The sequence below is a fragment of the Vidua macroura genome, chromosome 19 (assembly GCF_024509145.1).
Source record: "Vidua macroura isolate BioBank_ID:100142 chromosome 19, ASM2450914v1, whole genome shotgun sequence".
NCBI classification, from domain to species: Eukaryota; Metazoa; Chordata; class Aves; order Passeriformes; family Viduidae; genus Vidua; species Vidua macroura.
Window position 1 is genome coordinate 12,947,902 of NC_071589.1, and position 24,616 is coordinate 12,972,517.

Consider the following 24,616-nt stretch of genomic DNA (forward strand, 5'->3'; position numbering starts at 1 on the left):
CTTCCCCTGTCCCAGGCTGCTCCAACCTCCAGGGATCCAGGGGCAGCCACAGCTTCTCTGGGCCCCCTGTGCCAGCCATTTACAGTTTTCCCCAAACACAAACCCTCAACCTGCACCAGCAGAAGTGGTGAGCTGAACTGGGGGGTGCTGGAGAACAGAAGGGGCTGGGCCCACGTGCCAGGCCAGTCCCCAGCTCACCCTGAAGGCAGTTCCTTCCTCGATGATGGTGGGCAGCTGGGAGAGGCAAATGTCAACAGCGAGGTCCCAGGCTTGCCTGCAGGAAGGGAGAGAGGGGAGAGAAGGCATTACAGGTTATCCACAAGGAACAGCAGGGGAAGTTGAAACGCTGACCATCCAGGAATGGGGACAGTGCTGTCTGGCTTAGAAGGCTCGAGATTCCCTTTTTCCAGGGAGAAATGGGAAAAACGCCTGAAGAAATTTCTGCAGCACTGGAGAATGCCAGCCCACAGGGCCTTTGAGGTATGTTTTACTATGCAGGAGACCAGAGACAACTGCTCTGATTTTGGCTGCCCACAAAAGGATTCAGAGGGTCACTCACTGCAGCAGCACACGGAGAAGATGCTGAGCTCTTCACAGTAATTTGAGATAAGCAGCACTAATACTGCTACAACAATGCCCAAAGCAGCCCTGGGAGGTCAGATCTCAAAGGGTTTAAGTGTTATCAGAAAGAACAAACAAAAAATTTAAAAAGAGATTTGAGTAGATTAAAATGAAATCTCTTTTTGATGCTTCTAAAGACAGGCTGCTGGAAACCACCGGGGCCAACGTCACCCAAACCATTCAAAGCTCTGCCAACCTTCTCAGCCTTCCAAAACAGAAACCACCAACATGAAACCTCAACCTTCCTGCTCTCCACAACCAAGGGCTGTTGATTAATGTCAGCTGTGGAAGAGGCTCTGCTCAAGCCAAATCCTTCAAATGCTTCTCCAACCATTCCAGAGCAGCCCTGAAATGATTCTCCAGCCCTTCCAAACCACCCAAAACGCTGCTTCTGCTGTGTCTGTGGAAAACACAAACCCTCCAGCCAATGGGACACCAGCAACCAAAGTAAAACTACTCTACTTCCAACCACTGGAACAGCTGCTCCCTCCTCAGAGCCTCAGGGTTACACACAGGTTACTCCCTGTGCTGGCTGAACAGACAATGGCATTAAACTCGTGTTACAATAATCCCAAGATTCAAACCAAGCCACAGATGAATGGGAAAGGAACCCTGGAGGGTGGGGAGAGGAGGAGCAGGGAAAACACTGTCACAGAGCTGGTGACAGTGATGGCTGGGAGGAGGAGGAGCAGTGATTGACAGCTTTAATATCCCAAAGGGAAGGGGAAAGGTGGGCACACCGTGGATGTGCTGCCTAAATCCCATCACACAAACAAGAGATAAATCTGGGAGCAGCAGGGAGCCGGGATGGGAGGAGCTGCATCCCACCAGTGATTTATGGAAGCCAAGCCAGAGAGCAGTGCACCCCCTCAGCAGAGACTGCTGTCTGCAAAGTGCTCTGCAAGATTTGCTTTCGCTGCATGTGGGACACAAAGGGCTCAGCCCCTTTCTTTCCTCCCTCCTCACTTCTCTCTTCAGTAACTCCAGGCCCTCCACCCTGACAGGTGACACAGTGCTGTATCCACAGGGTGACAACCCTGTGAAACACCCCAGGGCTTCAACTGAGTTATGCTATGAAAGAAGGTGCTAAAGAGGATTATTTTTTAATATTACCTTGAACTAATTGCACAAAGTTAAAAGCTCTCCTTAGCAGGAAGATTGACTCAGTTAAAAAGAGGGATTTTGCTTATCCCAAAGGCAAGGCAGCACCACAACAGGAATGGTCTGTGGAGGGAACCCACCTCAGCCCAACACCCTTTCACTGCACCAGGACTGTCTGAATGTTTAATAATGTAACACAAACTCATCAGCTGCCTCTTTCTTTCCCAGAGGTGCTGCAAAGTTTGGACTTCAAGCAGAGAACAGAAGGCAGAGTCCCAGCCCTGCTCAGGGACTGGTTTATTGCCCAAAGCCACGAACTGCCAGGCAGTGGAAACCCCCAGAAACACCGAGAGAGCAGAAACTCAGCCCAGGTAGAGCCTGTCTGTCTGCACCCACGGGTACCCATTAGCTGGCAGCTCGTGGAGGCTGATTTTCTTACACTCAAATTTCTGGGGCTGACTCAATGTCTAATGCTTTTAACTCCGTCCTTTTTTTTTTTTTAATAATGTATTCTTGACGTGTTTTAACGCTCTCTTTCCCCCTGGGAGTGGTGGGTATTACCTGGCACCAGGAACAGGAGTGTCCCTGCCTGGAGGAGCAGCTGGAGGGAGGCTGAAGCCCCCCCCTCAGTCCTGGGGCAGCTCCTCTTTCTGAACCCCATTTCTGGAGCCATTAAATATTTCCCAGCCCTTCGGGTCTGCTGGCCAAGACTTTCCCCATTAGTTGTGGCAGTGCAGTGCCAGCCATGCCCTGTGTGAGCACATCCCCAGGTGCCAGCCCCAGCCCACCTGTGTGGCAGCCACCCTGTCACCTCCCTGAGCTGCTTGGGGGCACAGCTGGCAAGCTGCTCAGACACAGCTATTTCTAAAAACCAGTTATTGCTGTCAATATTTGGCACGAGTCTGAAATCCTTTTCTTCTCCCAGCACGTCCCCTTGCTCCAGCCACAACTTAGGGCACAGGCTTTGCTATTTCTGTCCCACAGCAAAGTCTCCTAGTCGGATAATGGGACTTGGAGATGGTAAGACTAACACACAGACACAAAAAAATATCTGGTTCCAGTGTAATCTGAACTAATCTAATCCTTCAAACGTCAAACAGCTCCAAATACCTCTTCAAACAATCGCTTGCTTCTTGCAGAGCCCCCGAGTGTTTGGGTGCAGCTCCAGGAGCCTCATTTCCCTGGGGGATGGCTGGGCAGCCCTGATCCATCCTGCACCCTCCCGTGCTGCTCCACCTGGAATTGGCTTGCTGCATTATGGTTTTGTTTCCAGCCCCAATCTCCCAGCTCCCTGTATTTTGCAGTACATTACGACTCCTTTCAACCCAAATTTCATGGCCTGCAAACACACCACGGTGTTTCTATTAGGGATGGGTTGTAGCTCTTCCAAAGCATAATTAAGGCTCTTGGGGTTTAATATATGACCTGTGTTAGGAAATATTTCCAAACACATTATGAGGTCTTTTCAGAGGCCGTGAATAAAAGCAGCTGGCACCAGCAGCAACGCACAAACCCTAATCCATCACAGCAGAGATCAAGGTGCTGACAGAGCTCTGTGCTCAGGCACAATAGACAGAGCCGAGCAGCACAGCCAATCAATGGATATTAATATTCATGTTCATATTAATCCTGCATTAGGGCACTGCCTGCAGCAGCCAAGACCCTGCAGAGAGAGGCACCACACAGACACAGCCAGCCCCTGCCCCAGGGGAAGGGGCTGAGCAGGCAGAACCCAGCAAGCCAATAAACGTAGGAAAATCAGCAATAACCTGTCAGATCCTGTCCAAGGGGCACGGCCACAGTGATCAGCTCTCCTGACTCCAAAGCACACTGCCCTGCTCGGTGAAGGGAGGAGACTGACAGCTCCTGGGTCAAATATCCCCTCAAAAAATGGAAATTCTCACTTTTCCTCAAGTTCCAGCTACAAAGGATACTGCCATCTCCCAAAGGAATTGGCCAGAACACCAGCTTGAAAGGTTAAGCTTTAAAAAAGGCAGAGCAGCTCCTACCTCCAGCAGCCTCAGCAGTTGTGTTACACCTGTGCCAGATCCCAGCTCAGAGCCAGCCCAGCGTGAGCAGGGAACTCTCCACAGCAGAGATGGGGGAAGCCAAGGAGACAGAGCACAGGTGGGTTTTGTGCCCCAGAAGGGGCAGTGGGAATCATCCAGGAGGTAAAAATTGACACTCAGGGGTGAGGGACTGTTTGCAGGGCTGCTCCCACCACGTGCAGATCTTGTCACGGCAGCCAGGCTCGCTCCCCAAAACACTGCCTGGGCACCAAAAATCTGGGAAAAGCCTGGATAAAAACACCCATCAGAAAACTCTGCTGGATCAGCCAGAGCCACAGGGCTTGGATCCACAGGAGCCCCACAACCCCCTGGCTGGAGGTTCATCCTTTCCAGCACCCTGTGGCCAACTCATCTCATCAGCCAGCTCATCCTAACTGTAAAATGGGTCTGCAGCTTTCAGGAAAGGCATCCAATAGAAATTCCTGAGTGAAAGGTGACAGACAAGTAATTATTTTTAGAAAATATTTAAACAAGCCCTAAATTAGTTTCTAAATCTGTCCTTAGTAAAAGTTCCTAATAACCACTGAGGCACCTCGGACAAAAGTGGAATTTTCCCCTTTGCTGGATTTGCTGCAAACTGCACGTTTTTTGGAGGGCACTGAATAAAGTGTGTCAATTCCCTGCTCCCTTGCTCTCTACCACACCAGTGTTTAGGATTCACATGGAAAAGAGCTCTTTGTGTGCCTGTTCTTATGGAATTTGTTCTGGTAAATCCTAAAAAGCACCAGCAAAGGTGCTGTGCTTCACAAGGGGCTTCACAAAGGTGTCTCCAGCACCCTCCTGCAGCTTCCCAAAGGAATTTCCAGCACCACTCTGCTCCACAACCACAATATGAGCAAAAAAAATGTGTTTCTAGACCCCACTGTGCTGCCATGTGAGTCTGAGAGAGAGAAAAAGTGGGATCCAGGAGTTCCCTGTTTCATTCCTGTGGCTCAACCCAGGGATGGCAACACCAACTCCAAGTCAAGTCATATTCCCATAGGAAACCAGAAACACAGGCTTTTAATAGGCTGGCAATAAGAATGAATTACATCCCTATAAGGAGCAGAAAATAAAGATTTTTAATATGCTGGCAAAAAAGCAAGCCATAAATAACCCCAGAAATTTACTGGTTTAATTTTGAAACCCCTGCAACACCGTGTCCTACCCTCCTGCACTTGCAAACTGGAGCTGATGGCCAGCAGCAGCTCAGAGTCACCACGGGTGGCTCTGCCCTCACAAGTGTCCCAGCCCTGGGTGCCACTGACAGAACAGCTCATCCCATTCACAAATGCCCAGAGCAGTTTTCCTCAGAAGCTGCTGATCCAAACACTCAGGGTCCCAGCACTCAGAAGGTTCAGCTGCTGGCAGCTCCAGCCAAAGGCTCCCCAGTTTCCTCCAGGATTTCCAATAATTAAAGCAGCTCTGTGGGACCCAGCAAACTCCTCCTCAGTGTTTGCCTGCACCTGCAAAAGCTCCTGGGGCTCCTGCTGCCAGCCTGGCCCCACTGCCTGCAGAAACCACGCCGTGGAATCGTGGAATGCTTGGGTTGGAAGGGACCTTAAAGCTCAGCTGATGCTCCCACTGTCCCAGGCTGCTCTGAGGATCTGAGCTCCTCAGTGCTACACCCATTCATCATCACCCTCCACCTTCCTCCACATTTTTATGGAGCAAACCCATTAAAAAGCTCCTGGAAATGCAGGCAGGCTGAGCCCCCTCAGCTGCCTTTACCTGTCAGTCCCTCAGCCTTTGGCAAGGCTCTGTTCTGTCCCCCAGGAGCCCCCTCAGTGTCACTGCCCCCCTCTCTACTTGGCCCCATTTGGTGCTGCTCTATTAATCACAGTGAGCGAGAAAATGAAAGCCAGAATTTTTGTTATTACTGTTATTATTATTATTTTTACTATAATTGTTCGTGGGACATTGGTTTGATAGGCAGAACTGAATTTAAGAGCTTTTTGATAACTGTTCCCCCTCCATCTCCATTCATCATCTCAAAAGCAACAGTAAAAGTAGAGGAACTCTACAGCAGGGATTTCTTCTACTTCAGCAACACAAGTGAAGGATCTTTCCCCACCCCACACAACCCCTGGGGAAACAAAGGCAGCAGGGCACCCGTTTCTGTGCTGTTTGGAGTGCAAGGTGCCAGGGCTGTTTGGAGTGCAGCTCCTGCACCACAGAATCTCAGGAAAATGGTGCAGCTTTGGGATGCCACCAACTGTCCCATCCTGAGCCACTGACTGGAGCAGGGAAGCTCTGCACACCCCAGTGGAACCGTGGCACGGCTCGGGCTGGAGGGGACCCTGAAGTGCCACCACCCCCAGCAGGGGCAGGGACACCTGCCACCATCCCAGGGTGCTCCAGGCCCCTGGGGACACCTCCAGGGAGCCAGGGGACCCCAGCAGCAGCACCCTGGGGCTCGCAGCACTCACCACATGGCGTGCATGTAGGTGGGGGGCAGCCGGGGGCTGCTCACGGGGGTGCAGTTGTAGGACCTCATGATCCTCTCTGCCAGCAGAAAGTTCCGGAACAGGCTGGCCACCAGCAGGTCCTGCCGGAAGAGCTTCTGGAAAAGATCTGCCAAGACATTGCAGGAGTCACCACAGGCACTTCAGCACCTCAGGTATCATGCAGAAAGGGGTTAGGACATAGAACCACGTCCACATTTTGTTCCAGCAACGAGGGATCCCCAGCAGCTCTGCAGGGATGTGATGACAAGCAGGAAAGGGAAACTCTGCCTGCAGAGCTGCCTCAGACACCGTGGCTGCTCCATTCTACCTTAACACAGTTAAACACTTTCTACCTTGGGCTCTTTTTTGCCTTTTCTGGATCAAACCTCCCTTTTGGTGTCTCATTTCAGCTCATCCTGACTAAGTTTTTGGAAAATTACTGAGGGAGAACAGGACCTCTGTGTGCTGTTTAATCAAGAACTATCCATCTGTTAACTGGCAGTGTGATGTGCTCATGAGAAGCCAAAATGAATCCTAAAAGATAGCAAATGTGCTCTCTTCTACAGGCAGAGAAGAATTGATGCCGTGTGAGCATTAGGAAGAGCAGGGCTGGAGAACTGTTTACAAATTTGGCTGCTTGTGCTCCAGAAGTACCAATTCAGAGCACAACAGGGGTAGAGAAATGAGGGATGAAGTTACTCATGGGAAACAAAACTGCCTTACCAGCAAAGAGGGGGAAAAAAGCCTTTATTCATGCTACTAACCAAGGCTGGAAGAAAACAGATTGCTCTGTACAAATACAGTAAGAAAGAGAATTATTCAAGCTACGACAATTGTGTTAGCACAGAAAAACCCTTTCTGGGTTCTAATGATCAGGTCTCTGCAATGCTCTGGTAAGAAAGAACAAATAAAAAACAAACTAGCTTTCAGCTCCATCCTGATCTCTTCTCCCAGTTTCAGGGTTTCATTTTCTCCTCATTTCAGCATCTCATGGATCTGAGTCCCCATCCCCCTGCCCTGCCCCAGCCTCACCTCTGGGCAGGACGTTCCAGGCAATGGTGTCTGTGATGGCTGTGAAGATCCAGTTCAGCTCCCCCAGGGGAGTTCTCCTGTCGTTCAGCCTCCCAGGAATCCTACAAGTGGGGGAAAGAAAACCCTTAATAAGACCCCTGTTATTTTGCCTTTCTCCTCGGGAGAAAGTGTCAGCAACAGGATGAGGAGGTTTCAGAAACGTGCTAAGATATCCTGTGGATTTATTCCTAACTTAACCCAACTGCCTTTCTGTGCCAAGTTTTTAAATACCAGAAGTATCAGCACCAACACAGGAAGCCTTTCCATGGCCACTCACTCCTCTGACACGTGCAGCAGCACCACTTCCATGTATAAATACAGTTCTAAAGCAGCTAGAAATTAACATCTTATGAGAAATTCCTGTCTGTCTGGGCACTGGAGGAAAAGCACACATCTCTGAAGCAGTGTTTGCTAATGGATCCCCCGCAGCGAGCGCGGGGAACACCAGGCCACAGAGGCTCTGCTGAGGATTCCCTGTCAATATTTGCATTGCACAACACCCCCTGCAGCAGAGCTCAGCTCCCCAAGCCAGGGGGGCTGCCCTGGGAACCAAGGGGATCCTTGCTGAGCTTCCCCAGCAAGCCAGACACTCGCCTTGCAGCGTGGGATGGCAACTTGCACAGCAGGCTTTAGTCTCCAGCAGGAACTGCCCCATGGAAAGGGTGCCCAGGCCTTGGCAGGGGCTGCCAGGGAGGTCTGGAGTGCCCATCCCTGGAGGCGCCCAAGGAAGGCCTGGAGGTGGCACTCAGAGCTCTGGGCACGGGGGCACAGCTCAGAGGTCTCTGCCAGCCTCAAAGGTTCTCTGTGTGTCGTGGTTTGACATGGAAGTGAATTTTTTCCAGGAAGTTGGGTCAAACCAATCAGTGGTCAGGTTTGGATATTGGCACCTTATTTAGGGAAGGTGCATTTTCATGGGGGCGCTGGCATTGCACCAGTGTCAAACCATGACACTGTGAAACCTGCTGGCCTGGCCAGAGCTGCTCAGCCAGGACCCAGAGAGCTCCTGTGCTCAGAGAGGTGCCCAGCTCCAAACCCCGGGGCTGATCCAGGTGTGCCGTGCCCGGGCTGGGAAACCTGGGCAAGCTGTGAGGAGGACAAAGGCTGGGAGGCTGCGCTGCAGAGAGCGAGGATGCGAGCGCGGCGTTGCCATGAAAACCATCCCTGGGAGCAGCAGCCTGTGCCTGCCCTGCCTGACCCCCCCTGGCAGCAGGGACAAAGCAGCCAGCCCAGCACAGCCCAGCTGGGGGAGTGCAGAAGGGAAACTCTGCTGGCCACAGCCCCAGCAGTGCCCAGGGCTCTGAGGCACCCACTGGGACACAGAAATCACCTCTGACTTCTTCCACTGAGTTCTCCACGAGAAGACCGAGGGGCTGAAAGCTGCCAAGCCCAGGTGCAAAGGCAAACCATGAATTATCATGTTCCACTATAAATAATAAACAGACATTAAAATATGAGCGATTTCCAGCCCCTGACATTTGATAATGCTTCAAGTAGAAACAAACATTAATTTTAGTCCCACGGTTGTTATTTGGGGTGACTTTTATGGATGTGGTGCTGGTGCACGGCAGCCTGGAGCGGGCTCTGCCCCAGCCCAGCCACAGCAGGACCTTCCCCCACGTGGTGACATCCAGAGGGGCCCTTTGTCACCAGCCCTGGAGCCCCAGCTCCTCCCCAGGGACAGAGAGGCTGAGCTGGGGGCCAGGCACAGCCATTTCCTCAGACTGCCACAGACTCTCTTCTCTCAGCCCCACCAGAAGCAGGAACAGCTCTCAAGGCTTTGTTTGCTTCCCCCTTCTCAGGGGATTTTTGTTTAGAATTCCCTCTTTCTGCACAATGGGCCCAAGCTGAAAATCCCAGGAATGCCATATACCATTCCTGGTCCCCTGAGAGGGGGATTTTGGCAGAGGGAGCCCAGCAACAGAGATTAAAGCATCCCTGTACACCCCCAACTCTTGGCACCCAGTTTTGGATTCCCATTACCACGGATTTACTCCCATAAACCATTCCTTAGGTTTTTTTCCCAAGCTTTTTGAAAAGCAGAACAAAGCCCAGTTGATGTCACTCAGCAGCCACACCTCCAGCACAGATGATCTGAAGTCCTGGGATCAAACAGAAAAGTGCCCCCAAGGCAGGAGCAACCAGAAGTTCCCAAATCCCCAGCTCTCCACCAAAATCCCCTTTATATTTTGCTGTCTGGCTCCAGCAAAGATTTTTATTTCTAAGCTAAGGCATTGCTTTGGCTTCATCTCAGGAGATCTGTGATGTAAATGCACATCAGGATCCACCCCACGTTCCCTCATCAGGACATGGGCTGAGCCTGGATAATTGGAAATTGGAGCCCTTCAGAGAAGGTGCAGCTTCATTTAGCCTCAAAGTCTGCAGTTTAATTGCAATATAAACTCCTTCCCCAATTTTGAAGACAACTGAATTATAAATTACAATATACACATAGGCAATCCAGGAATTATTCCAGCTCTGTCTCGAGACTGTAATAAAAATCTGTGTTTTCCATAATTGATATAAGGAGGAGATGAAGAGGATGAGGTTTAAATATTTGATATCCACAGGAAGCTGCTGCTGGCACACACGTGTGCTGTGGCACAGACCAAGAGCCTGGACAAAAACCCATTTCTGCCAGGAAACCTTTATTCAAAGAGGATTTAAGGTCCAAGTGCTCTGTGAGGCTGAGTCAGAGCTGCCTCAGACCTTCAGCGACCTCACCCTGTCTTTGATTAGAGACGCTCTTGTAGCAATTGTTAATTAATTAACATACCACAGCCGTTGTTTTTGCAGTGGCCTGAGTCTCCTCCTCATCCCCAAACCTTGCACACCTCTGGCACTCAGTCCCAGGAAGGTTTCCTTCCTGCTTCCCTTCTCCTCGAGGCCACAAGAAACCCAAAGCCCAGCACATTTTCCCCAGGGCTTTCAGAGGAAGCAACACCCAGTGGTGAATTCTTTCCCTAAAAACCACTCTGACACCTCCTCTGAGAGACAGGGTTTGTCTCTGCTCTGTCAGTTGTAAACTGTATTTTTATTCTGGTCCAATGAGTGTCCCTGAAACACAGCTTTATTCAAATTATCACTCCCTCTCCCAGCTGAGAGGAGATAATCAATTTTTCCCATATAAAATCAACACTGCTGATGGACCTGGCTAACCCAACACACCTGTGTGCAAGGGCTGGCAGCACTGAGAGGCTTTTTGAACCTCAGCTGATTGCAAACATGCAAAAATGGCAAATTGGAGCTGCTGTGATCTCAGCCCATTCCTGAGAAGGTGCCATTGGCAGCTCATCCCCACACCATGCTGAGCTCTGGGAACACCTTCCTGTTAAGAATTTACACTTCTTCCATCCAGCCTCCTGTTCTCCTGACCCCTTTCAGGACACACCAATACATACAAAATTTGACTTACTTCTCTATTAAATCCAGCGTGACTCCTGGCACCAGCCTGACACTCTTCTGCATGCAGAACCTGGGGAGAGACAGTAAAATGGAACACACTAATTGAGTGTTTAATGACGAGGCTCTGTGGAGAGGATGCAGGAGGAGGGCTCTTTATTGCACTGTTTCTGCTTTTAAAATGGTGTTTGGGTAGGAAACTTCAGCACGGCGAGATCAGAGCCAAAGGAGGCCCTCAGCATTTGTCACCCTCGTGATTTTCCATCGTCAGGTGTCACAAGTGGGCCACTGTAACTGTCAGGGTGACAAGTGTTCCAGCACAGCGTGGGGGGAAAGGCCTCCCAGCATCCAGCACAGCCTCTGGGGAGCAGCACGCCAGGGCAGGGAGGATTGTGCTGCTGGAATAATGATCAGCCTTGCCTGGGCTTCCCTGGGACAGCTGGCACGGCAGGAGGAGGGGACGGGAGGAACAGGGGTTCACACACCTCCCTTATTTCATTTAAAAAACTGCTGACTCCATTTCCTCAGCCTTACAAAGCCCACTACTCCAGGAGCAGCAGAAAGTCCTGTCAGCAGGGCCTGGAAAATCCCCAAAGCTGCTCAAGCAGGAGTGTGTGGGAAGGGGGGAGCTGCCTCCCTCCTCCAGCCCTGCCGGGAGCACAGGGCAGCAGTGGGAACCCAGCTTGGAATGGCTCCCTCTGAGAGCTCCACATCCCCAGCCCCTCAGGAACCCACTGGCTGCTGTTTAAGGAGGAATTTACCCCCCAGTGCATCTCAGCTGACATTGGCCCCCACTCTGGGGACACCCAGGGCTCAGCTGGCCAGCAATCCCATCTCCCACATCTCTCCTCACCAGAGCCACAGTATCCACGTCCAAAGGGTTTGTCCCCAGATAAAAGGAACATTAAAAACAAGACAGAGCTCATTTCTGAGATCCTGAGCACCGCTCCAGTTTTCCTGTGCCATCCCCTGCCTGAAGGGCATCCACTGGAGCCCAGGACTGGGACAGGCTCTGGAAAGCTCATGGTCCCCAGGCTGTTCTCCTGACGTGTGTGTCATCCAGCAGAAAGAGAAGCCATAAAGATCCCAGGAACCTGCAGTGGGATCCCTGTGCAATCTGCTGAAATACAAAATTCTTATGACAGTGCATTACAGAACCACGCAGGGAAATTCCCTCCTAAACAGCCCCAGGCAGACTCAGGGCCCTGGGATGAGGCTGCAGAGTTTGTGACATCTGCTGCCTCCAAAGCAGGCTGGCCCTGGAAGTGTCCCAGGCCAGCTTTGACAGAACTTGGAGCACCCTGGGATAGTGGAAGGTGCTAATATTCTCAGATTACTGAAGATAAAGGGAAGACCTCAAAGACCAGGCTGGACAGGACACCCTGGGACAGTGGGAGGTGTCCCTGCCCATGGCAGGGGGTGGCACTGGATGGGCTTTCAGGTCCCTCCCAGCCCAAACCCAGACACGCAGGAAATGGTGCTCAGTATCACGGGAATATTTTGAAACTCAGTGCAGTTTGTCTAAACCAACGTGGGACAGAGGATTGGCTGAGTTAACCCCAAAATCTCAAGCTGAAATGCAAAATAAATACATTAGAGAAAGCCCCATAAAACACCTTAAACAGAGCAGCAGCAGGCACAGCTCTGGTCCTTTCCCGTTCCCTGCTCCCTTCCCGTGCTGGCTGTGCCTTCTGGAGGAGAGTGCACATCTCAAACTCCCCTGGCTGAGCAGCTCCCCAGCGCTCTGCCCCTTGCTGTTTGGGGGTTCTGCAGCCCTTTTCGGGATCCCTACCCCTCTGCATGGACCAGACTTCACAGCTGCAAGGCTGAAGTCAGCTGGGGCCAGTTCCAGCTGTGTGACTGCAGCTCCTTTGCACTTCCAGGAGCGATGGCACGGCAGGCACACGAGTGTGCCTGAGCTCAGCTGCCAGGGGAGCTGCCCGTGCTTTGGGGCGCGTGAGGCACCAGGATCTGCGTCAAGCAGGGCTCCAAGCACTCCTCAACACCCCTGCCTGCCCCCCGACAGCCAGATCTGTCAGGATTAACAATCCCTGCAGCTTAGCTCCCGCTTTGCCTCGCCCGGAGCTTTATATAGCTGCAGGATCTGGCTGGAACACGCCAGCTCTCACACACAAGGACAATCAGCAGCCACACAGCCAAGCCACGCTCCAGGCTCCTGGAACTGCAGGCTGCCATCAGGAGTCCCATGCCCCACAGCCCCAGGGCTTGGCTGACCTGTGCTTCTCTTCCCAGCATCAATTTCCCTTCCCCTGGAATTAGACAGAAGTGGCTGCAGCTGCAGCCCCAGCTGATGAGGGATTTTGTCCTTCAGTGACTTTGCTACAGAGAACAACATGGGATGGATAAACATTTATCCAAACTTTCATTTGCCCATAAATTCCCTATATGAAACCTCATTAGAGTGCCAGGCTGGAACTGCACAAATGTTGTATTTCAAAAGCACTTCCACAGGGTTCTGGGTCAGCTTTAGGAAAAGGGCTGAGATGAAGGAAAAAGAAAGTTTTAATGGCAAAGGTCTCTGTGATGATTTTTGGTTAACACCTTAAGGACATCAACACAGCTTGGATCAAACTCTCAGAATGCAGCAGAGGGTCTGGTTTTGCATTTGTGGTGTTTAACATCAGTAAAAACCAATGATCCACAGCAGCACTTATAATTTACAGGATTGCATGGATGAAACCACACCTGCACCAATGCCAATCAACTGGGAACACAGAAGGAGCATAATCTTCATCAGAGAACTAAATCCCTGAGAGTGCAGTGAACACCACACAATCACTGGGTTGGAAGTGGGAGGAAATTCTTCACCACCCAGGAGTTCCCATGGCACCTTCCAGCGTCAGCCAGCTGGGGCTGAGGTGTTTAAACCCTTCCCCTGAGCAGTTTTACAAACACCTTTCCTGTCAAACCCCCTGAGACACAGCTCAGAGAATCTCCCATGCTCGTGCAGGTGTAGCCTGTGGAGAACCTGCCCTGCTCAGCCCCTCAGCCACGTTCCCATGGAGATGAGGAACAGGAAATTCCTGAACAGATCAGAGTATCCCAAAAAAACCTTTCTTGGCATAGCTAACAAACAAAACCCACCAAAAAACCTCTCCTACAGAACTTCACACACCCAAACCGGAGCCTGGCCACAGGAGCTCGCTCAGTTTGCTGCTAACGTAAAACAGAAAGAGTTTAAAGAATTGTAATTTATTACAAATATCCCCAAAGGGCAGTGAGTAACTCTTGGAGCTTTGGTGACAATTTCTCACCACCACCTGCAGTGTCCATGGGCTTCTGCCTGTTCCAAGCAAATCCAGCAAATGCCCTGAAGTTTTTCCATTCTGGACCAGGCACAAACTTGAGAGGAGCAGCTGGAAGAGCCTCTGAGCTCTGGGGGCTCCACACTCAGGCCCCTGGTGTTGGGTAAAACACTGCTCTTGGAAAGCTCCTGCTCTCTGGAGCAGCCTTTTCTCACTTTCTGCCTAATTAACTCGGGCTGTCATTCCAGAACATCTTTCCCTGGTTTATCACTCCCTTCCTCTCACTCCAGCACTGTTTAGAGCTACTGCATTATTTACAGCAACTGCAATATTTGGAATGTGATTTGTGCAAAGGACAGTTTGCAGAAAGCTGTATTGCACTATGTACCATTCCTGCTCTCTGGGGAAGCAGATATTTCATTCCCAGATCAGTAAACCCCTCAATCGGAGCAAACCTAGATATTGAGCTGGAAACTAAAACGCAATAAGTAGAAGATAACAATATTTTCACCTTTCTAGCTCTCATTAATAAGCCTGTGTCCCCAGTGCCCAGTTCAAACCCTGCTGTTCAATATTGCAGGGTTGCTCTGGGTCAGGAGCAGCATTTGGGTTCCCAGAGCCCTGCTGTGCCCCGGGCAGGGGGGCAGGGGGGTCTCACTCACCAGCGCAGCGCGATCTTGATGGGGGTGGTGAGGCAGGAGGTGAACAGGTCTGCAGGCAGGTCTGGGATCATGGGCAGCAGCTCGTTGGCCTCACAGGCTGCCAGCTGGATGCAGTTCTTCATGGAGGGGGGCAGAGGCATCTGGGCAAGGGGGTGGTTGGGGTTAATGGCAGCCACCTGTGGAGAACAAGGCAATTCCCCAGGGGGGGTCAGGAGACATCCCAGGGAGAGCTGCCAGTGCTCCCTGGAGCTCTTGGTGACTGTGGCAGCACCAGCACAAGCTTTAACTCGTATCTAATTAACAGCACTCAGTCCAGAGCCAGTCCAGAAATGCCCTGCAGACCAAAGCTCAGTCTATAAAGTTAAAATGCCCTACAGACCCACGTTCCCATTTTCCAAAAGCACAGGGATTCTCCTATTTGAGATTTTGACTAAGAATATGATATTTGAGACTAATAATTCAGGGAGTGAAAACCTACATAATCTTCCCAGTGCCTTTCTGAACCAGGTAAACTAAGTAAACTTCAGCCACCAAAGTTTCTTTCCAACATTTTGCATTTTTTTTTTCATTAGGGCAAGATATGGAATCAGAAGGTGAGAATCCCTCTGGCAGATTAAAGGAAGAGCAAACTCCTCTGATCTCCTAGCAGGGAAATGGGGAACAATTATCCTGATCACTCTGGCAGCCCCTCTGGAGCACCAGTTGCAGCTTTGCTTCACTTTTCATGAATTTGAACAATTGGATAATTCATAATTTTCCAAATGAATTCCCCTCCACGCTCTCATGACGCCGTGAGCACTCTGCTCTGTCTGTTAGCAGGGCTCTGCTTCCATTCCCCACGAGCAGGAGCCTCAGTCAGGCACCAGGAGTTAATGAAATCTAAGGACAGAATGAAAAGCAGACACATAACCCTGGAAGTGTTTTCATAACCAAATTAATGGCAGTGCAAGAGCAGCAATACTAAAGCAGCTGTCCCGTGTAGCCTCACATATTCCACGAGATGAAAAATCCCAGAGAAGATGGAATGGAATGTTTGCTGAAATAAGGACTTTTATCACTTGTGCTCATCCTCCTCCCTTGGCTGGACTTGCAGAGGTTCTCCTGCACAAACTCCACCTGAGCAGTGGTTCTGTCTCACAGCAAAGGGCTCCTGGGGCTGCTCCCTCCACAGCAGCCTCCAAGTCCTCCAGGAGCTCAGCACCAGCCAAGGGGAAAAGGAAATTGGTGAAGAAAGCAGGGAAAGGGAAGGTGAAGTCAGACCTGTTCAACCTGCTTGGGAACAGAACGAGAAACCAAAACCAAAGTGCTGAAGAGAGCACTGTATAAACAAAGGAGAAAGGCCCCAGAAATATCCCAGTGGAAGTCCTAGGCTGATAGGGAAACTTGGGGAAGGATATTCAGACCACCTTTCTCTGACTTCTGTTGATCCCTGTCTGGCAGATTCATGTTCTTCCCAAGCCACAGACTATGGGAAGTTCCTCACCGTTACAAAATATGGAATTATTTTATGGAAGAGCAGGAATAATGAAATGATCTGCATATCCCAGGCTATCAAGCTGTCTTCTTCAGTACATTGGAATTTCTACCTGCCAAAGAGCCCCCACTAAAGCATCTCCAAAAACTGGAATTCCAAAGGAAAGGACTGACAGGCAGGGACACCTAACATCTGTTTGGAGGTTGTATTTGTGACACTCAGTTGCCTGATTAGTTAATATTCCTTCCTTGAAGTTTTGGGGTTTCTAATCCCACAAGAAGTGAACCTTTACGAATGTCCTTTCCCTGGGAGCTACAGGCAGCAGGGGGGAGGCTGCACAGAACATTCCAACTTCTTCCCTTCCACTTTGCACTTCAGATTTGCTTCAATAAATTTATTACTAATTCCATTTGCAGCCAAAGACAGCTTTTCATTGGGAACACATTCCACACTCTGCAGAGCTGGAACCACCAGGACAATCCCTGTGTGGATCAGGTTTTTGTTGTTTCACATTTTCACATTCACTTCAACAGCACAAAACCACAACTGCATCGGAATACAGCCCCAGATACCAGAGTTTTGCAACCAAAATAATGATGTCTTGTTCACCTCAGCATTCATCTCAGCAGAAAAGACCATTAGGGCCCAAATTGATTCTATTAACATTAACATTTAATTAGTGCTTGTATTGAAAATCATTCCAAGTTTAATGGGATAGCAAACTGAACCAGAAAGATCAAGAGTGGCAAAGTTATTTGCAAATTAATTTGCCTTCCAACACAGTTTGAACCACATTTTTCAGCGTATACAGCAAAGCAAGCTTAGACTTCATTTGTGCTCAGTAAAGCCCAGCAGCCTGAGCCCTCACCTCCAGCTCCTGCTCTCTCTGTAGTGCAAATTGCTTGAAGGACTTGACGATCAGGCCGGCGTTGGAGCAGTCGTAGACGAAGATGGAAGGGCTCCCCATCCAGGTCTGCAGGTCGTAGATGGACAGGGGGATGTACTGCGTGTAGTTCTGCAGGAGGAAACCAGCACTGCTCTCACCAGGGGCCACGGAAGGAGCAGCACCTGAACTGGCTGGGGCAATAAAACACACCCACACACCCAACTCTGAAAGCACAAAGTAAAGCCTAGACTGGACATATTGATGAACACAAATCTCAGTCAGTATCTACCAACAGAGAGGATGTGAACCCAAGTCAGCGCAAGCGACGAGCAGATTTTATTGTGGCATTATTTGAAACACCCAACTCTAAAAAAAAAAAAAAGCCCAAAACTTTGCCAAGAGTTTTCAGTATCAGATATTTAGAGCTCTGATATGTGCTAACAACTCCAAACAGCATTTAATAGTCCCATTTTATCCCAAATTTCTGCAACACTGATAAAGGATGCAAACCAGCTGTCTTTAATTTAACATCAAACATCTTAAACTGAAAACCCCATCAATAAATCAGGATGGATAATTAAGCCCCTGCAGCCCATCAGCACTACCCCGCCTGAGCCTAACGAGATGCTTCATAATTTTATTACAGCTTTAGCTTCTGTGCAACTTTCCAAATTATCCATTAAAATTAAAACCAACAAAGCTGCCTTCAACAGAGTGAGGTGCCCACAGTTCCCTTTCTGTAAATAAGAAGGATCTTGTTCCTTGTTTCCCATCTTAACAAACGCCCCCAAATAACTGGAGGCAAGAGGATAAAAATCAGCCACTTAAAACCAGCTCTGAGGAGCCAATCCTGAACCAAGTGAGCTGAAAATATAAACCACAGATTCCTGCCTGCAAAGAGCCACCACCAAACACCCAGTGGCTGGCAGCAGGATCCTTTTCAGCTGCAGGCAGAGAGCACCCTGGTGTTCCTCCAACCCTGAGCTCAGCCCAAAATCCTCAGGAAAAGCTGTGATGTTCCTATTAACATCAGCAGGATGATGGATGGGATCATAACTCTCATTTAAATTCAAAAGACTTAAAATAGCTGTAATAAAAGCAGTAAACTTTTTACAAAAATCAAATTTTCAAGGACACGTATCAGCGTCGATAAAGACAGGAGGTATCATAAACCATGTGTTATGTAAGGCAGGGAGGGGTGAGGCATTTCCAAACCCAGTTTTGCCCATTTATAACAGTTTGGGTTGTTTCATTAAAATTAATAGGGAAATTTGTTGATGAAAGCCGAAGTTTTAGGGAGCTGGAGCTCCACAAATCACTGCAGGGTGGGATGAGGCAAGAACAGCCTTTCTTAAGGTCACCACTCACGTGAAGCACATTCCAAGCCCAGGAAGTTCCACATAAAAAACCTGCTCTGACACATCCCATCAACGACATTTTATGGGCAGGCATTGTTTTACCTTTATATTTCCAAGGCATCTTGCTCCAGCTAAGATGGGATTATAGCTCTGATTAATATTGTGGTATTTCCAAGCAGAAGAATTTTATGTTCCAACTCTACTGTGGGGGTCACATAAAACATCAACTTTGCTAATGATATGTAAATGAGGCAGTTTGAAGCAAGAAGGGGTGCTAAAGCACAGTGAAAGGGTGATGCTTTGGTGCTGGGCTGGACACACAGTTTGTTCCCTGGCTTGGGAATGGAGAAGTCCCTGCTCCAACACTGCTCCCACCATCCCTCTGGGCCCCTTCCCACAACCACAGCTCAGCTGGAAACTGCTGGTGAACAGATTTCACCCCCAGTTGTTGAGAGAACAACTCAGATATTTAAAACTTGCAGAGAAGCTCCTCAAAATGTCAGAATGAACATGTCTGAACTTGGGGCATGTTGATTTTTCTCCTTTTGAAGCCACGTTGAGATTTGCTCAGGAAACAGCAACTAAACTAGAACATCACTCCTTACTGATACAACAATACCTGCAAAAACAAGAAATCTGCCCCATAAGAATCTGTGAAGAAAATATGTAAACACATCTAGAAAGAGAAAATTCGATAGAAATATACAATAGCCCTTACCAACCAATAAACTGAGTTTCACTGTATTGCTAACCAATGAAGTTTAACACAGTACCTTGTAAAAATTCCTTTAAATGTATTACAGCTTTAGCTTCTGTGCAACTTTCCAAATTATCCATTAAAATTAAAACCAACGAAGCTGCCTTCAACAAAGTGCCCACAGTTCCCTTTCTGTAAATAGGAAGGATCTTGCTCCTTGTCTTCCATCTTAACAAACACCCCCAAATAACTTATATTTATAAACAATGGAAATATAGAATGGGCTTTTCCTTCATGAAGAAACTGAGTCCTGTCTGCTTATTACTACAAGTGAGGGTGGGCAGGCCCTGGCAGAGGTGCCCAGAGCAGCTGGGGCTGTCCCAAATAACTTATATTTATAAATATAAACAATGGAAATATAGAATGGGCTTTTCCTTCATGAAGAAACTGAGTCCTGTCTGCTTATTACTACAAGTGAGAGTGGGCAGGCCCTGGCACAGGGTGCCCAGAGCAGCTGGGGCTGTCCCAAATAACTTATATTTATAAATATAAACAATGGAAATATAGAATGGGCTTTTCCTTCATGAAGAAACTGAGTCCTGTCTGCTTATTACTACAAGTGAGGGTGGGCAGGCCCTGGCACAGGGTGCCCAGAGCAGCTGGGGCTGTCCCTGGACCCCTGGCAGTGCCCAAGGCTGGGCTGGACATCGGGACTCGGCCACCCTGGGACAGCGGAAGCGTCCCTGCCATGGCAGGGCTGGCTCTGGAGGGGTTTTGAGGTCCCTAAACCCGAAGCAGCGTGCGACCCAAAGCCAGCTGTGCTGCCCAGGGGCCTGGCAGGGCTGTGCCAGCCCGGACCCACCTTGTTGAAGACCCAGATCTCGCCGTTGACCGTGGGCCGGGGCACGCCGTGCCCGTTGTAGTGGAACAGCACGCGCTCCTCCTTGGCGTTGCGGCGCAGAGACGTGCACAGCTTCTTCACCTCGTCCACCGTGGGGTCCAGGCTCTGCTTGTACCTGGCCTGGGCACAGCAGGGGACACGGTCACTGCACACAGCCCTGTGCTGGTGCCTTCAGCTTGAGCTGCTCTGCTTCCCTGGCTCTGCACTGCATTGCTGTGACCCTGAACTCCATGGAAGTGTCAGCAGCTCTCCTCATAGCCCAGGCACACAGAACAATCCTTTTCCAGCCCCAGAACCAAGGACACTGTGACAGCTTCAGCCCAAAAAGTGCAAACAGCAGGGAATTGAGGAGAGCAACCTGGGAGGATGGGACTGCACAACCTGGAGCTGGAATTGCACAATGAACCCAACATGGAAATGGACCAGAACTTATAAAAGTGTGAAACTCCTGACTCAGGGTCCATCTTGGGTGTAGCTCTGGCCGGGCTCTTGTGCTGCCCAAGGTGAATCCTTTGAGGCCTTTTAATACATCACCACTTTAACTCTGTCCAACCTCTGTCCCAGGTACCCCCTCCAGGCATCAGTTCCAGTGTGGATAGGAAGTGGCTGCTTTGGGAAAGGGAACACAAACCAGTGGCAGTGGGGCTGGATAAACAAAGCATGCCTGGTGCTGTGTGGGACTGTCACACACACCAACAGCACAGGCTGGAGGGAGCTTAGCACAGCTCCCAGCTCCCACCCTGCTCACTCACTTTTCAATTATTAATATTCAAAAAGCCTTAAGAAGGTGAAATCTGTTTCAACATTAGCCAGTCTCACAAGTAACCCCTGACTTAATCCTCCAATTCAGATTCTCTACACCTCCAACTGAACAAATTCCCTCTCTTGAAGAGAGGAAATTGTATAGGTCGACACCATTCTCAAGACAAAAGGACACAAAAGGCTCAGGAATTTGACATTCAAGCAGTTGGGTAAGAAGGGGGGAAAGTGATGGAGAGCCCTTGGAAATTGCCCTTTGCCTTGGGAAAAGTGGATGTATTCCCCCAGTGTGCCTGTGGACACCCCGTTACTGCTCCTATGAGCACTGAACTCAGGGCACATTGGAGGATGGAGGAAAAATCAAACTGGCAAAAACCCCAATGCTTCAAACCCCTTTTAGCTTGGCTGAGTTCAAGACACCCAGGTAGGAGCTGGTTTGTCACGCTCAAAAGTGCATTTTTTTGAAGTAAGGCCAAATAATAACAGGAAGTCTTTCAACTGCCCTTTGAAAGACAAAAGCCTGGCTCTTTCTCTCTTCTCCAGAGCTGCAGAGACTGAAACCCCAGAATCACAATAAAAACCTTCAATCTGATGTAGTGAAATAAAGACCCAAGTTTAAGAGCAGGACAAACACACCTCTCCAAGAGCTGCCATTGGGAGCCTGTTTATAAACCAAACCAAGGCTGCAGAATTTGGGCTTTTTAGGTTTTTCTCTGCGACAGCCAATGCTGAGAAAGTCTTAAAATGTCACAGTAAAAGAGGATGAAGGACTTAAATTGTTTACCTGAGAAGCCTGAAGAGCAGATACAGTGCTGCTCAATTAACAGTCAGAGTCTCCAGCCAGCAGGGGAGAGGGAACAATGAATGGCAGCATTTAATGCTGGCAACACCCAAGAAAAGCAAGCGAAAGGAGGAAAAATATGAAGCAAGAAGCAGTGATGTGACACCCTCATCCTTTCTGGGAACCTCAGCACTCAGGAAAGCCAAGAGGCTGCATTAATCTTCCCACGGAGCCCCCACCTCCTCCTCTCTCCGCTCAGAGTAGTGATGAAGACTCTGATTTGCAAAAATGTGCCCCTTAAATCCCAGCCTGGCTGCTGGCAGCTTCACCAGCCACCCAAAGCAGAGTGCTGGGGAATTTCAGCTTTTTTTCCACAGGAGAACAGGCTCATTCCATCCCTCCTCACGTCCCTGGAGCATCAATATTAAACACAGCTCGCAGTTAATGGAGGTGGATTCAGACTCTAAAACTAAAGTCTGTAGATCTCAATTTCCAAACTGCAAACAGATCATTTGGGCCTGGAGCAACACGAGGACGAGGGAATGGAAAGGAGGGGAGGGAGCTGTGAATAAGCACAGTCTGAGCCCAGCTCAGGACTCAGGTGGGAGTTTTAGCTGTGACAAGAACCAGGTACGTGAGTAACACACCAGCCCAGGTGGTGCCTTTTTTGTCTTTTTCTTTCCTCCCATCCTTATTCCTCTACCTTCCCTGCCAAGGTGCTGATTCCTTCCCCTCCAGCTCCCAGCAGGACTGATAAAACACTGTACTGACAGATTTGCAGGGAGTGGGAAGAGTTTCAATAGAAAGGAGTTCTGGCACCCAGACCAGGAAAAGAAACCAGTCTGGGGCTTTTCCTGTGGTTTTCCTGTGGACATTTCCCACGGTTAATGCTGAAATGGGAAGTGAGATGGTCCCACTCGAAGCTGTGGTGCTGATCCTCCCCTGACATCCCATGGAATGACCTCCCAGATTACTGTCTGCTTGTTTCACAAGGGATTTACTTCTTTCAAAGGGAAAATAAACCAGCCAGGTGCTCACTGCCTAGCAGGGCACAGCAGTGACCTCTCCAACACGAGTCTGTCCAGAGGGGAAAAGCCCCTTCAGTGGATTCATCAACTCCTACCCCACTGGAATGTCAGGATGCACTGGCTGCAGAAATTCCCACAGTCCTCTGGATTTTCAGCTTCAATTACTGCCTCTGCTTTGGAAACTTCACCTAATTACAGGTTTTCCTTTAATTGTTAATGGGGCCAAGGCACACGTGCAGCACTGAGGAGGAGCCCCAGGCAGAGACCCCTTTCCTGAGGAGCCAGGGCTGCAGCAGCTCCGTGGCTGTGCCAAGGGCTTGGCTGTCACCTGAGCCACCAGAACTGGCTTGTCACCACCTCCCAAACTCAGCTCTGCTCACCCTGCCAGCTGCTGAGCCCAGGAAACTCAGCTCAGGATCAGGCCCCGTGAAAAGGAAGGGATGCAGAGTGCCAGAGGTGACAGAACAGGGGACTGAAGTTGCTGGTGTTGCTCAACTCTCAGTGGCAATGGAAAGTTCTGGAAGCCAGGCCAGGTTCCTGTGACCACTGGCACTGCCCAGCCCAGCAGGCACTGCTGGAGCCCCACGGCTCTTTCAGCAGGGAGATGGATTTTTTTTCCCCTTAAGAAAACACGAGGATAAACCTATTTTCTCATCAAAGCTGTAAAACTCAAGCGTTCCCCTTTCATTCTCCTGCAGGCCAGGACCTCAGTGTGTGTTGCAGGACCCCACAAGACTCAGACCACAGTTTGTGTGTGTGATCCCACGCCAAAACCCCAACCCCAGTGCAGGGGATACGAAGTGTATGAAAAATGTATGACAAATGTCTCTGCTGGCATCCAGAGCCTCTGCTTTTCACAAGCTGTAACATCATCCATCCTCTTCTCATTCAGCAGAACAAATCCTGAAGTCACTCCCCTTTTATCCCTAAGATACCTTACTGAATGTGTTCCAAATTTATCCACAGAAAAAACTACTCCAGCATTCAGTATTTTATACTGAAACTGCCTTTTACACCTCCTTGCAGAAGAAGGATGCTCCTACCCAGAATCTATAATGAGATATAAAAGCTTTATTTGGCTGGAGATTGGGTTTTTTTAAACAGCTTCTGGGTGACAAAGAATCCCAAATGCAAGTGGCACACACAAGGCACTGCATGTGGTGAGTAAAAGAAATAAAACAGAGGTAATTCAGCTGCAGTGTTTGAGGTTCTAATGTTCCCTCTTGGACTGCTGCTCTGTGTGGTCTGTAGGGTCCCCTCCAACCCAATTCCATGATTCCATACCTGCAGGACATGGACAAGCCCTGGGGCTGGAAGCTTTCCTGCCCTGTGGAACCCCAGAGCAGGGCTGGGTGGGATTTCCTGGAGGAAGCAGTCCCACCCCAGTCTCCCCAGTGCAGAACCCATCACCTCCACATCCTGGGCTGGCAGCAAAGCCTCCCCAGGGTGGGTCCCAAACTCTGAGATGCAGCTTTCCCTTATCCTCAGCAATGCTTCTCCCTAATCCAAACCCCAAGGACCAGCCCAGGGTGCAGCTGCCTCTTGGAGCAGATCTGCATCCCAGTTTCCAAAAGCAGAGAGAAGACATTAAACCTGTGACTTTGCCATGCACACAGCCAGCCTACTCCACATGATTTCATTAAAAGGAATCAAAGCAAGCTAATTATTCCAAGAGAGAGGTTTTTGGAACAATGCCCAGATTGGAAAAACTCCACTATAAGAAGCCTTACAAAGAAGTAAGTGACTAAAATCCAAGAGGAGTGACACCAGCAGCTTCCAGGGCAAGGCTGGGCAGTTCCACAGCAGCTCTCCTGGCTGTGTGCACAAACCCATCCCTGCTGCTCAGGGACCCAGCCTGGATCAGCATCCCTGCTGTTATGGAAGTTCAGCCACACTAAGGCAAATATCTCACACTAAGGCAAAGGACAAAACCACCCCAGACAGAAATGCTTCTCAGACGCTTGAAGACCTGTGAAAGATGAACACTAAAAATCCTGGATTAAGTTTTCTTTTAAGTGAAGAGCATAAAATTGAATTAATTCATATTCCACTTTATATGAGGCAGCTGCCAGTTCGATGCAACGTGTTCCTGAGAGTGTCTGGAACAAAGTGGGGCT

At 49.6% G+C, this 24,616-nt stretch overlaps 1 protein-coding gene across 2 annotated transcripts in view; it reads right to left on the reverse strand.

Annotated features, from left to right (window-relative positions):
* The window catches only part of RPTOR (regulatory associated protein of MTOR complex 1), a 100,918-nt gene that overhangs the window by 53,207 nt on the left and 23,095 nt on the right, over positions 1 to 24,616 (reverse strand). For both annotated transcript variants that reach the window (XM_053994546.1, XM_053994547.1), the window contains exons 4-10: positions 19,893 to 20,051; positions 16,958 to 17,104; positions 14,616 to 14,791; positions 10,701 to 10,760; positions 7,250 to 7,350; positions 6,200 to 6,344; positions 199 to 274 (exon numbers count right to left, since the gene is read on the reverse strand). In XM_053994546.1, the coding sequence (XP_053850521.1) occupies positions 199 to 274; positions 6,200 to 6,344; positions 7,250 to 7,350; positions 10,701 to 10,760; positions 14,616 to 14,791; positions 16,958 to 17,104; positions 19,893 to 20,051 (864 nt within the window). The remainder of the gene's footprint in view (positions 1 to 198; positions 275 to 6,199; positions 6,345 to 7,249; positions 7,351 to 10,700; positions 10,761 to 14,615; positions 14,792 to 16,957; positions 17,105 to 19,892; positions 20,052 to 24,616) is intronic.